Source organism: Glandiceps talaboti, chromosome 5 (genome assembly GCF_964340395.1).
Source record: "Glandiceps talaboti chromosome 5, keGlaTala1.1, whole genome shotgun sequence".
Taxonomy (NCBI): Eukaryota; Metazoa; Hemichordata; class Enteropneusta; family Spengelidae; genus Glandiceps; species Glandiceps talaboti.
In genome coordinates, this window is record NC_135553.1 from 18,059,619 (window position 1) to 18,072,500 (window position 12,882).

A 12,882-nucleotide genomic window follows, 5' to 3' on the forward strand; every position below is an offset into this window, starting at 1 on the left:
GTATATCAGTAGTAATCCATCACACACTGACAGACGGTTGTAAATTGGTCACTTCGTTCAGTTTACTACAAACTCAACCACTAGTCTTAAAGTATGTCATGCGAGTTCATATCAACGCACCACTAACATCAAACTACCGATGTTGGTGGTATGAATGGAATGTGATGCTAGAGAAAGCCATTTGACTATACAGTGGAGGGGGAGATATCACAGAAACAAGCCCACATGTATAGACGTACAGTTCTACACTAAGAAAAAACTAAATATTCTCCATTTAGTATACACTGATAACTACAGACTTGTGACATGAAGAGCTAGCGTTTTGTGACAAGATATCAGATAGTTCAAATGGCTACACTATTTTATTTTATGTTTGGATGGTGACAGCGTAATCTTTAGGAAATTATCAAGGTATTTTTTTTTTTGCATATTTATACTTTTAGCTGCTTATTACGTCGGTGAAATTTTCACTAAAATGAATACAACGCAAAGAATCACATGGTGAAACCTATAGACTCGTAACAGTTTTCACATATGACAACACTGTACATGTAAGATGCCTCACATAAACACACTTGAACGCAATTTAAAAGCAAATAGCGAAAACAAATTCGGCACATACGCAATCAAACAACTGTCATTCACATTTGTCACGACCAAAACCCTAAGTTAGCCTCAGCTCTTCTGAGTTTTCGGGATATGTTAAAAAAGAAACTAACTTGAGGATGCCTCTGCACTGGGCCTCCCTATCTTTATCAAATATTTCAACCAACTTTGTTGTCCCATTTCTTGCACTATCGTGGTCCCTTAAATGCTACAAACTGTCTCTTTATGTTTAATCTATGTCTGCATTCGTAAAATATACATTTTTGGATTTTTGAAACATTTTGAAATTCATTCTTAACATAGAAATAGACAAAATGTTTTTATTCATACAACAGAATGCTAAAAACTAATTCAATGGCCCAGTAGAACTAGAAATGAAATCTTTGTATAAAATAAGCCTGCCTGCCTGTCTGTCTTTGTGTCTTTGTGTCTGTCTGTCTGTCTGTCTGTCTGTCTGTCTGTCTGTCTGTCTGTCTGTCTGTCTGTCTGTCTGTCTGTCTGTCTGTCTGTCTGTCTGTCTGTCTGTCTCTCTCTCTCTCTCTCTCTCTCTCTCTCTCTCTCTCTCTCTCTCTCTCTCTCTCTATCTACAAAATACGAAAAAGCTAACACTGACTTCACCTGCTTACTTGGGAAAATTCTTTCTCACTTTTATAGCTTGTACACAAAATTTTAGCTGTAGCTATTTTAGGTAAGCAAAAAATGCAACACAGTGTTCACAATAGTCATAATTGATTTTGGCAAGCTTCAGCAGTAGGCAAACTGATCAGAGTAATCTTTGGTGAAGGTACATGTGTGCAAGGTTTTGGTGATGTTGTCACACTGAAGGATATGCAGCAAATTCTCAACATTAAAATAAACTACCACATTTGTATCAATATAAAGTATGATTGAATTATGTCTAGAGACATTTTATTCTTATATGTTGTGATACCATGCTTTTCTTTATATAGGGCGCCCTCAACGGCAATAGAGTATTAACTCTAGAGGGCGCCACAACCAGGAATCAAATGTTGACATTTCAGTTGTTGTCATGCATGGTGAATAATATGACTATACACTACTTTGTAAAAAGTGCATAAATTGAATCCAGGGAAAGGAGGAACATGTATTCTTAGGTTCACTGTGATCCTAACATACTGATTTGAAAGTATCTCAAGCAATTGTACTTTTTAACTAGAAGTAGTAGTACAAACGTGTAGAATTAACGAAGAATCAGTTTGACAAAGATCAAGTTTCTTTAGTATCTTACTTTACATTGAAACTGTCTATATATTACAAATTTATTTAAGGTGTGATTAACAGCTACGTTGAAAAGAAGAAATTGAGTGCTCTGTTTACATCATAGTCGGCAGCCAGAGACACTCTAACGAGCTCTTCTCTGGGTACGTCGTCTCCAACGATGTCTCTTAATTGCATGATACAGGTGTTCAATTCTTCACTGTTTTCTGTCAATGCCAGGTTAATCTCTGATGAGTTGTTGGAGTCTTCATCGGAGTTGGCCGGTGCTGATAGTGACTGGGAGAGAATAACATGCAACATATTTTCATTGTTTCTTGATGTCGATGATGATAGAACTGGCAACATTAGAACGTGGACGAACGGAACAGTGTTACATTTGTACAAACAGGGAAAGTACACAACTGAATTGGATTAATAACACTTGGCACAGCATGTTTGAAGTACAGAGACTTGTATTACATTCCATCATTTGATAAGAACAGTTTACATAATAGTTCACGTTCACAAACAAATTTCAAGTTCCCCTGACACTTCATGTACACCTAAAGAGGCCATAAAACTGTTCTTATCAAACCATGGTTTGTAATACAAGTCTCTGCTGTTCCAACATGCTGTGCCAAGTGTTAATAATCCAATAATTTGTTTACTTTCCCTTTTTGTAATAGGTTCCATTCCTCCATGGTCGGCAGTTGTAGAAACCCCATGACACCCAAGTGTGGCATACGCCAGGTATTTGCATGAGTGCTTGCATTGTTTTTAGTCGCTCTAGTTTCACAGACACAGGCAAAACAAGTGAAAATGCAGCAAACACCATGAGAACTACACAACGTTTACGTACTTTAATGTTTGAATGCTCCCCGACTTATTTTGCATACAGCAATGCAATAACTTTTTTTAAGTTTTGCATTCATGCATGCCAATGAGTAATTGTCATGAAAATACAGATTTTGCACACACACATACACCATGTGCAACTATAGAGCACGACACATTTACACTAAACCCAATTTTCAAAGAATTTCAAAGTTTACTAATACAGCATTTCAAATCCTGCTCAGATTATATCTGCCAAACATTCATACGAATGTTCTTTTCCATTTTATTCAGTTCAAGTCTACAGTTTTCCTCAGTTATTTTGGCCACAGTTCTAGTAAAAAAATTCAAGCTCTTTCTGTACTGATATACTGTATGACAAACATCAAAAACATCAAGATTTCTGTCTTACCTCTCTTTGTGATATTTCTAGCGCACACGTCAACTCTTTCAACTCCAGTTCTGTCATCTCTGTGTCATTGGACAAACTCTCAAAAGTGGCATACTGGCTGACACGTGGGGGCGATGTTTCATTTCTACACATATGCAATTGAAATAGAATACACCAATATTTTATTGTTCTCTATGAAATCTGATACATGCACAACCATTTCTTGTACCTTAATTGTCTTACTTTGCATCACAAACCATTTAAATTTTAATTTTGATCATGCCCACTACTCTATAAAGCTCTGGGAGAACCCACTACTCTGTAAATATCTGGGCGAACCGGCTACTCTATAAATATCTGGGAGAACTCACTACTCTGCAAATCTGTGGGAATAAACCACTACTCTATAAATCTCCAAAGAGAACTCACTACTCTATAAATCTCTGAGGAGATTGACCAACTTCCCTATGATGACCTATGGACAACCCTGTAGGTATATGATGTATGATCTAGAGATCCTTATAACAACTAGTAGAAACATGTTAACATACTAACCCACTCCACGCCACCAGGTCTTCAACTTCAGTTTGTAAATGGTCAGGTAAATCACCAAAGACTTCAGACTGTACTAGTGTAGGATTAGTCATCAGGTAATTCATGGCTGCTCCCTGCAAACAATACAATACCATGTACAGAAAAGATGTAGTCGTCAAATAATTTGATAACAAAACGAAGACCTATTATTACCTGCAAGAAGTACTACACTATTTGGAATGCTTTTGTTTGATGCTAACAGCTATTATAAAATCCACTATGTCAGAAATAGTGTCAAACATTTCTAATAATACAATCACTTGCAATAAATTTACACTTCTTTTATTGTATTGCTTTAGATGAATAAAGGTGCAAGGTTCAGAAATAGCAAAAAGTAATTCAGATACCAAGAGTTACATTACATGTCAGTTTAACAAAATGAAATAACTTCTTGCTGTGTCTGTGTGTGTGTGTGTGTGTGTGTGTGTGTGTGTGTGTGTGTGTGTGTGCGTGTGTGTGTGTGGGTGGGTGGGTGGGGGTGAATGTGTGTGTGTGTGTGTGTGTGTGTGTGTGTGTGTGTGTGTGAATCTTGCATACCTACTATTGATGTAACTGCTTACTATTTTTTAACTTTGTCTGTAAAGACTGTCGCCACTTACCCGTAACATTCTTGCATTGAATTGATCAGCCAGAGTTAGCATGTAAAATGCTGTGTCTTCATCTAGTTGTAATTTCAATGCACTCTCACATAGTTGCTTTAATGTGTCCACCTATAGAATATATCATATTTATATCTATAAGGTTTATAAGTTTCACAGAGCAAAAAGTAAACAGTTGTGACATTGAATGTGTGGCATTGGAATATTGATATCTATCTATCACTTAGTGACATCCCACCTACCTCACATCTATCACTTAGTAACATCCCACCTACCTCATCACTTAGTGACATCCCACCTATCTCATATCTATCACTTAGTGACATCCCACCTACCTCACATCTATCACTTAGTGACATCCCACCTACCTCACATCTATCACTTCATGACATCCCACCTACCTCACATCTATCACTTAGTAACATCCCACCTACCTCATCACTTAGTGACATCCCACCTATCTCATATCTATCACTTAGTGACATCCCACCTACCTCATCACTTAGTGACATCCCACCTATCTCATATCTATCACTTAGTGACATCCCACCTACCTCATCACTTAGTGACATCCCACCTATCTCATATCTATCACTTAGTAACATCCCACCTACCTCATCACTTAGTGACATCCCACCTATCTCATATCTATCACTTAGTGACATCCCACCTACCTCACATCTATCACTTAGTGACATCCCACCTACCTCACATCTATCACTTCATGACATCCCACCTACCTCACATCTATCACTTAGTGACATCCTACCTACCTCATATCTATCACTTAGTGACACCCCACCTACCTCATCACTTAGTGACATCCCACCTACCTCATATCTATCACTTAGTGACATCCCACCTACCTCACATCTATCACTTAGTAACATCCCACCTACCTCATCACTTAGTGACATCCCACCTACCTCACATCTATCACTTAGTAACATCCCCCCTTCCTCATCACTTAGTGACATCCCCCCTTCCTCATCACTTAGTGACACCCCACCTACCTCATCACTTAGTGACATCTCACCTACCTCATATCTATCACTTAGTAACATCCCCCCTTCCTCATCACTTAGTGACATCCCACCTACCTCACATCTATCACTTAGTGACATCCCACCTACCTCACATCTATCACTTAGTGACATCCCACCTACCTCACATCTATCACTTAGTGACACCCCACCTACCTCATCACTTAGTGACATCCCACCTACCTCACATCTATCACTTAGTGACATCCCACCTACCTCATATCTATCACTTAGTGACATCCCCCCTTCCTCATCACTTAGTGACATCCCACCTACCTCACATCTATCACTTAGTGACACCCCACCTACCTCATCACTTAGTGACATCCCACCTACCTCACATCTATCACTTAGTGACATCCCACCTACCTCATCACTTAGTGACATCCCACCTACCTCACATCTATCGCTTAGTGACATCCCACCTACCTCACATCTATCACTTAGTGACATCCCACCTACCTCATCACTTAGTGACATCCCACCTACCTCACATCTATCGCTTAGTGACATCCCACCTATCTCATATCTATCACTTAGTGACATCCCACCTACCTCATATCTATCACTTAGCGACATCCCACCTACCTCGTATCTATCACTGAGTGACATCATATCTGCCAACTGTTCTACAGTCAGATTGGATGTGTCCAAATGTCCTCCATACAGGAATTGAAGGAATAGCTTGAAGAGTTCCGGGTTTGCATCATGTACTGTGATTTTTCTGTTACAAATGAGAAATGATAAACAGGCAGGACATTATTAAATTGGCCATATGTACAAATGTGTGGAACTTTACCATGTTTTTCTACTTGAAAAACAAATGTGACACAACATTACAGTACACAGCAAGTGATTTATAAACAACCTGTATATACCTAATCACTTGTAATCACAAGTAAACACACATAATCAAATCAATTATGAATGGCGATGTTTCAATATACATGTATGTGGAAGTGATAGTTGCATGCTCGGATGGGACTTGACATAGATTTTTGGATACAGGTGAGGATTGGGTTTTGGCTGAGAAATAGGGTGGTGGCAAGTTTTGATATATTTGTAAGATCCCATACACATGATCTGTTTTGATAAAGATGATAGTAAATGATTATCAATGCATAGATAACTCACTTGTGTATAGCCTCTCTCATACCACTGTTCAAAGCCCTCCTAAACCAATCACATCTGGCAGCAACTATAACACGGTGTGCTTTAATTTCAAACACCTCTGTTTCTACATCAGGTCGTTGTGATGCTGCTGCAGCAGGTGGAGGAGATGGTGGTGGTGGAGCTGCTGCAGCTGCCTGTGCTAGCAGTCCATGTGTGTGATCAATAACTACATCTGAATCTTCAACTGTAAGTAAGAGTAAAAAAAAGATGCATATTTTTATGATAATCTAAATAGAATATATGGCTGAGATCCCAAAATATCTGATTATACTGATTATACTGTGTACCACAGACTCTGTGATACATTCACTAGTTGCATTTTCTATAGTACAGAAGTATTACTGTAGCACTGTCCACAAACCGTTTACACACGAATAAATGATATGAAGTGTTTGATGGTGATCTAACTGCAGAGCTTCCATAAGATTTGATAACATGTGTACAATACATACAGTCAAATACACCCATTAGCACTGTAGCAGTTCTACCCTAAAGCCAGATGCCTGGCAGTATTGCCGAAATACCATCCCCTACAACATTGAGTCAAAGCACATGAAATTTCAAAAATGTTTCACATCCATTTCCTATCACGAACTTCAGTTACAACATACAGACTTTGTGTTTTGATGATTAATGCCACTTTGTACAACTGTTCTACATATGGAAAAGTTGATGGTGAGCATATCGATCAAGTCTAGGTTCTTGGTTTTAATAGATAGCATACTTTCCAATGATGTTTGTTATCGTTCATTTGATTACCCTTACCACGTATTTGATGAATGATTTCAAAGGTCATATCTGAATGGTTGGCTGATTTGAGTAAATCTGTGGCTAACTTGGCTAGTCTGCTGTCACTGGGTACAGGTGGCTTACTCAGAGATTCCACTGCATTTGTCTGGAAAAAGAGTGATGTGAAAAGAAGGTCAGTTTGTAATTTAACTACATATACTCAGCTTTACTGTGGGTTAAATTACATGTAGTTGTGGTAATACCTAATCTAAGGTGATTGGAAGGCTAGCCATCCTGAAAGGCTCTGGGTAACTAAGACTAGATTATTTGTGGTATGGCAATACCTAATCTAAGGTGATTGGAAGGCTAGCCACCCTGAGAGGGTCTGGGTAACTAAGACTAGATTACTTGTGGTATGGAAATACCTAATCTAAGGTGATTGGAAGGCTAGCCACCCTGAGAGGGTCTGGGTAACTAAGACTAGATTACTTGTGGTATGGCAATACCTAATCTAAGGTGATTGGAAGGCTAGCCCTCCTGCAAGGGTCTGGGTATCCAAGACTAGATTTGGGATTACAAACAATGTGACAGATTGTTTAAAACAATGCTTGATTCATAGCTATCGATGGAAGGATATATTTCCCATGATGCACCATTCAAGAGGTATGATACAGACTTGGTTTTTGAGTTGTCCTATTGGCAGCAAAGTATGGTGATTTATACCAGCCATGCTGTCTCACCTGATATGTTGGTTTACTTGGCTTACTGGATTTACTACTAGATCCAGGACTTGAATTTACATCCGATTCGGCCGATGTTCCATCATGTGAAGAACTACATTTCTTCTTAGCTGGTGGATCCATGATACCTAACTGTACAATAGCTGTTGTAAATGCTTCTCTGTGCACCAAGTCACAAATAGGAGTTAAGACTGGTTTCAACATAGCTTTGTGAGCGGTCATTTTGTTCAACACCCATGCCTGAAATATAAAACGACCACGCACACCTCCATGAAGTCCAGATAGTCAAATGGTATGACGAGTCTGCTTCATAATCTGTACATTGCTAGTTAAATCCTCATCACTTCCATTTGTTTGTTAGTGACTTAAGTCCTAAGTGGGCAAGATTTGAACCACCGTTGTGTCCTCGTTGTGTAAATGGGGACTTGATACCTCAGAGATTATTATGTGAAGAATTTCAAGCTGTACTAGCTGCAACTGGAATGTGGTTTTTTAAAAATATTTTCTTAGGTACAATAACTTACTCATAATATTGTACACCATGAACAGTATTGCATCGCTTGTGGGTAAACATATTTTTTGGAGATTAGATTACACATGATAAGTTCGCACCCAAAAAAACAGTGCCCTCAACTATGATCATGATTTCAACTTGTTTCTGTAATCTGATGGATAACATCGACCACTGATTAATAATACAATGTCTAATTGTTGGTATTTTAACTATTTTCAGTGAATACATTACAATTGCGCTATTACAGATCTGTAATAGGTGTAATAACTGAAGTGTTTCTACTTTTATTTCATTTATAGGAAGGAGGTATTATGTAAAACTTGTACAGTATTTGAATTTGAATTTTTTATAACAAAATAGGAAATAGGTTGGCCATACATACACTGTAATATCTTAACAGATTTTACACATTTTTGCTAAAGATGAAACACTTAGGAAGGGGTCTACCAATGATGAGGGTTTATCACACAAAGAGTTTCATCAAGACAGTGCAACATCTTTGGTACCGTACAGCTGGTGGCATAGTGAAATCTTAATACTGCAATATTGGGGAGTGCTCAAAATTGGTAATTAGGATATGACTATAGGAGTGCGGCCCCCGTGTCTGTCAACTTGACATTCTGGTTAACATCAATCATCATACAGATTAGTTACCCATCAGTGTGGTCGCATAAATCACAGTTGAATCTGTTTTGATGAAGTTTTAAGAGTTTCCATACCGTAATTACAGGAAATTAAGGTCAACACTGTAGGGAAGATAGGAGTGCTCAGATCTCATTTGAAGTATACTTACAACTCGTGATGAACCAAACTTAAAGAGATACTTCCATTCTTTCCATGTCAACTTTTCATCAATTTGTGATCCCAACTGGTCAATCCGTTGTAGGTATTGTGGAAACTGTAACAAATGTTGTATTTATTAGAAGTCAATAAGACTTTAACTATCATCAATACTTTTCCCACAAATGTAAGTGTGGCCTAACTTATGGCAAATGTCAGTGTAAACAGTGCATTACACTTCATTACACATACACAAATAATTTCATCTCTGAGTTAATCCACAACTGATTTCATCTCTGAGTTAATCCACAAATGATTTCATCTATGAGTTAATACACAAATATTGTTTGAAACATGGAGAAACAAACCTTAATTAAGTAAAACGCTAGTGTACTTGTAGGTACACATCTTCCATCATTTTCTCCACGTTCCAAACCACTGCAAAGGCATGCCTACCTCTTCCATGATTTGTTCCATGTTCCAAACTACAGACTTAAGGCATACCTACCTCTTCCATGATTTGCTCCATGTTCCGAACCACAGAGATGACTTTCTCATTCTGAGTCAGCAAACCAAAGTTTTCTCTCTTGTGTAAGAGATTCATGAATTCAGTTGTGGTCCTTTCATGGAACTTCCTCAGTTTAACTAATTCTTTCATATGCAAGGCCTGCAAGCAAGAAAGAAAATTTATAGAAATATCAAATAAAAATTGAGGTTTCCTCAAAATCTATCCTGTGGTACATCCGAGATAAACCATGGCATTTGTCATACTTTTATAACATATAAAAACCAAAATAATAACACAGAAAACATGCTTTAATTGCAATTTATTTGCTAATAACAACTTAAAGTTAAAATGCACTTATACAATCTATAATCTTTGGGTCACATGATATGCTTTTCGCATCCTTATGGGTTATACTTGTAACTGCAGTGCTAGCGCGATGTTTGTCTCTCATACCATTTCTACTTTTGAAACTCTTAGATGCAAATTTTTGTGCAGACTTATTTTTGATAGAGTGCAGAATATTTCTAACGTGTGGTATTCTCCTCAGATTCATTTTATGCTCAAAGATGATATTAAATGTATTTAAATGCTTTTTTTTCAGGTAGTTTTTTATCATTTTTATTATTGCATTTTTTCGTTGTGTGTGTTTGTATATGGGGGTTAACAACTTTCCAATCATGTTCATCCTGAAATAAAGTTAATAATGATAGATAAAAAAGATATACATGTACTAACAAAAACTTATGAAAAGGGTAAATGACCACAAAAGAAATTACAACAGAAATGAAAATATAATAGTATCAACTGAGAGAGAGGTTCACTAAATACTGTCTACCAAAAATACACAAACTTCACTTTTTTCATGTTTTAGAAAACAATGCTTTGCACAAACACAAAACTTTTTTCTGAGATTTAGCCATTTATGATGAGGTCAGCTACACTTTTTCTCCACCTTTAGCAAAACCTCTGGTACTTTCTTCTCATTTGCAGATACTTACATTCCTAATGGTTCTTCCTAAGACATCTCCTTTGTGTTTCTTTTGTTTTTCCATTGTGTTGGAGGCTGTGATAACTTGTTCTATGGCAGTCCTAGCATCTATCACAATCTTGGATGACATATCTAGACTGGTCTCTATCTGTTACAAAACAGTCAGGGCAAATATAAGTTATGATTGCATTTCTATGTCAATGCTTACTTGTGATTGGCCAAGACATATCTAGACTGGTCTATATCTGTTAAAAAACAGACAGGGCAAATACAAGTTATGATTGCCTTTGTATGTCAATGCTTACTTGTGATTGGATGATATATCTAGACCAGTCTCTATCTCTTACAAAACAGACAGGGCAAATACAAGTTATGATTACCTTTCTATATCAATGCTTACTTGTGATTGGCCAAGGCATGATCACAGGAAACATATATACAGAATGATGTCTATATACATATCTCTAAAATAATGATTGGCTGATAACAAAATATATTGTCACATGACAGGAACAAAGAATGATGTCAACCTGACAGCTCATTGGTTAAGATAGTATCACATGACAGGAAATATATCAATAATGCCATCTCTGTACAATAGAAAAAAGCTAAATTTTATATTATTGACTTAATTGCCTCAAAATCTCTTATAATCTATGGCAAGGAAATCATTGGGGTTCATTTTAGAAAGAAGTTTACAGTTGTTTTTCTAGTTATATATTGAAGGATCTATTTTACAATACGAATATCAATTGTTACCATTTGTATTCAACATTTAACCATTTATATACTCATAATTAGTTCATGATTGTTATCTTTGTGTGTGTGTGTCAGTGTGTGTGTCTGTGTTATGTACATTATATAGTATGATGAAAGCTCATCTGTGCAAAAGTTCAGTCTAAGTTACTAGATTTAACTTCGTATATATGATCTCAGATGATCGCAGAAGAAGCATGAAACTCATAACATGCTTATTACTTGGATTAAGTCTATATAAATATACATTATCATCTTCTGATATATATACTGAGTGACAAAGTTCTTTTACAATCAAGAAAATGATAGCTGAAAATATCTCACTTCAGGAATAAGGTAAATGGCTATCTCTTGTCTTTGACTTGGAGTTAAATTTTGTGAAAACTGCTTCCTGCAGACTTCTAAAAACCTACTGAGTTGACTAAGAAAGACTGGCAACCTGGAAAGGAATAAAGGAAAAGAATAGGTGATTACTATTCACACATTTGAGATCAAACTTTGATTGCGAAAATAGAAGGTATTGCTACTGGTATCAGGTGGACCCTGTTCCCAGATACCCAGATCCCCAACAGACAATACAAACTTCATAACAATGGACACAACTTAAGTGTAAGATATTTGATATAATAGTAATCTTTATTTATACTGGATAGTTCTTTAAGCATATAAACATTTGTCCCAAGAAGTCTAGTGAGGGCTATCCCTCATGGGTTCAGTGTTAATTTGATATGGTTGCAATGTTGAATTTGTTTGTTTATTCATCTTTAGGCCACGGGCCAAAATGACAATTACATGATTTAATGAAAAACAGAATACAGAATAACAGGTTGTAAAATGTTGTAGAAATTTTATAAACTTATCAAGCAATATCAAGCACCCATATAAAATTTTTTACATGGACACTTCATATGGTTGCTGGTTACATTGAAATGAAATAATTCCTTTAAACTGTAAATTTGACTATTTATATCTTGGACTGCTTTACATACACTGACTATGTATTCTATTACAGTAAGTGCCAGAAAGGGAAATATGTACACGTATGTACATATATGTACAAATATTGATAAGTGTGGTGTGGTACAGTGCAGTGCAGTGTGGTGCTGTGTAGTGTGGAATGGAGTGGTGCAGCATACTGTATCGTATGCGATGGATACCTTATAGCATGTTACCATAATATACAGTAAAGTATTGCACCATAGTATTCCAGACGTATACCACACATCATATCATAAATTCTCTTTTTAGACACATACTTGTAAAGTTAATACTACAGTGTTCAAAATCTCACCTAGTTCTTGCATACTTGATAATTTCATGCCTCTCCTCTCTACTCAGTTCTCCTTTTCTTCGTGAAAACAAATCACACAACGTGAGAAACTTGGCACCAGCTGTGACCAAACAATAAC

At 36.8% G+C, this 12,882-nt stretch overlaps 1 protein-coding gene across 1 annotated transcript in view; it reads right to left on the reverse strand.

The window, feature by feature from the left end:
- Positions 1–1,282: 1,282 nt before the first annotated feature.
- The window catches only part of LOC144435438 (uncharacterized), a 24,705-nt gene continuing 13,105 nt past the window's right edge, over positions 1,283–12,882 (reverse strand). The window contains exons 9-21 of the mRNA XM_078124033.1: positions 12,765–12,864; positions 11,798–11,912; positions 10,728–10,865; positions 9,730–9,888; positions 9,235–9,339; positions 7,928–8,167; positions 7,224–7,353; positions 6,420–6,642; positions 5,874–6,009; positions 4,243–4,353; positions 3,605–3,717; positions 3,071–3,194; positions 1,283–2,121 (exon numbers count right to left, since the gene is read on the reverse strand). Coding sequence (XP_077980159.1) covers positions 1,909–2,121; positions 3,071–3,194; positions 3,605–3,717; positions 4,243–4,353; positions 5,874–6,009; positions 6,420–6,642; positions 7,224–7,353; positions 7,928–8,167; positions 9,235–9,339; positions 9,730–9,888; positions 10,728–10,865; positions 11,798–11,912; positions 12,765–12,864 — 1,907 coding nt within the window. The 3' untranslated portion in view covers positions 1,283–1,908. The remainder of the gene's footprint in view (positions 2,122–3,070; positions 3,195–3,604; positions 3,718–4,242; positions 4,354–5,873; positions 6,010–6,419; positions 6,643–7,223; positions 7,354–7,927; positions 8,168–9,234; positions 9,340–9,729; positions 9,889–10,727; positions 10,866–11,797; positions 11,913–12,764; positions 12,865–12,882) is intronic.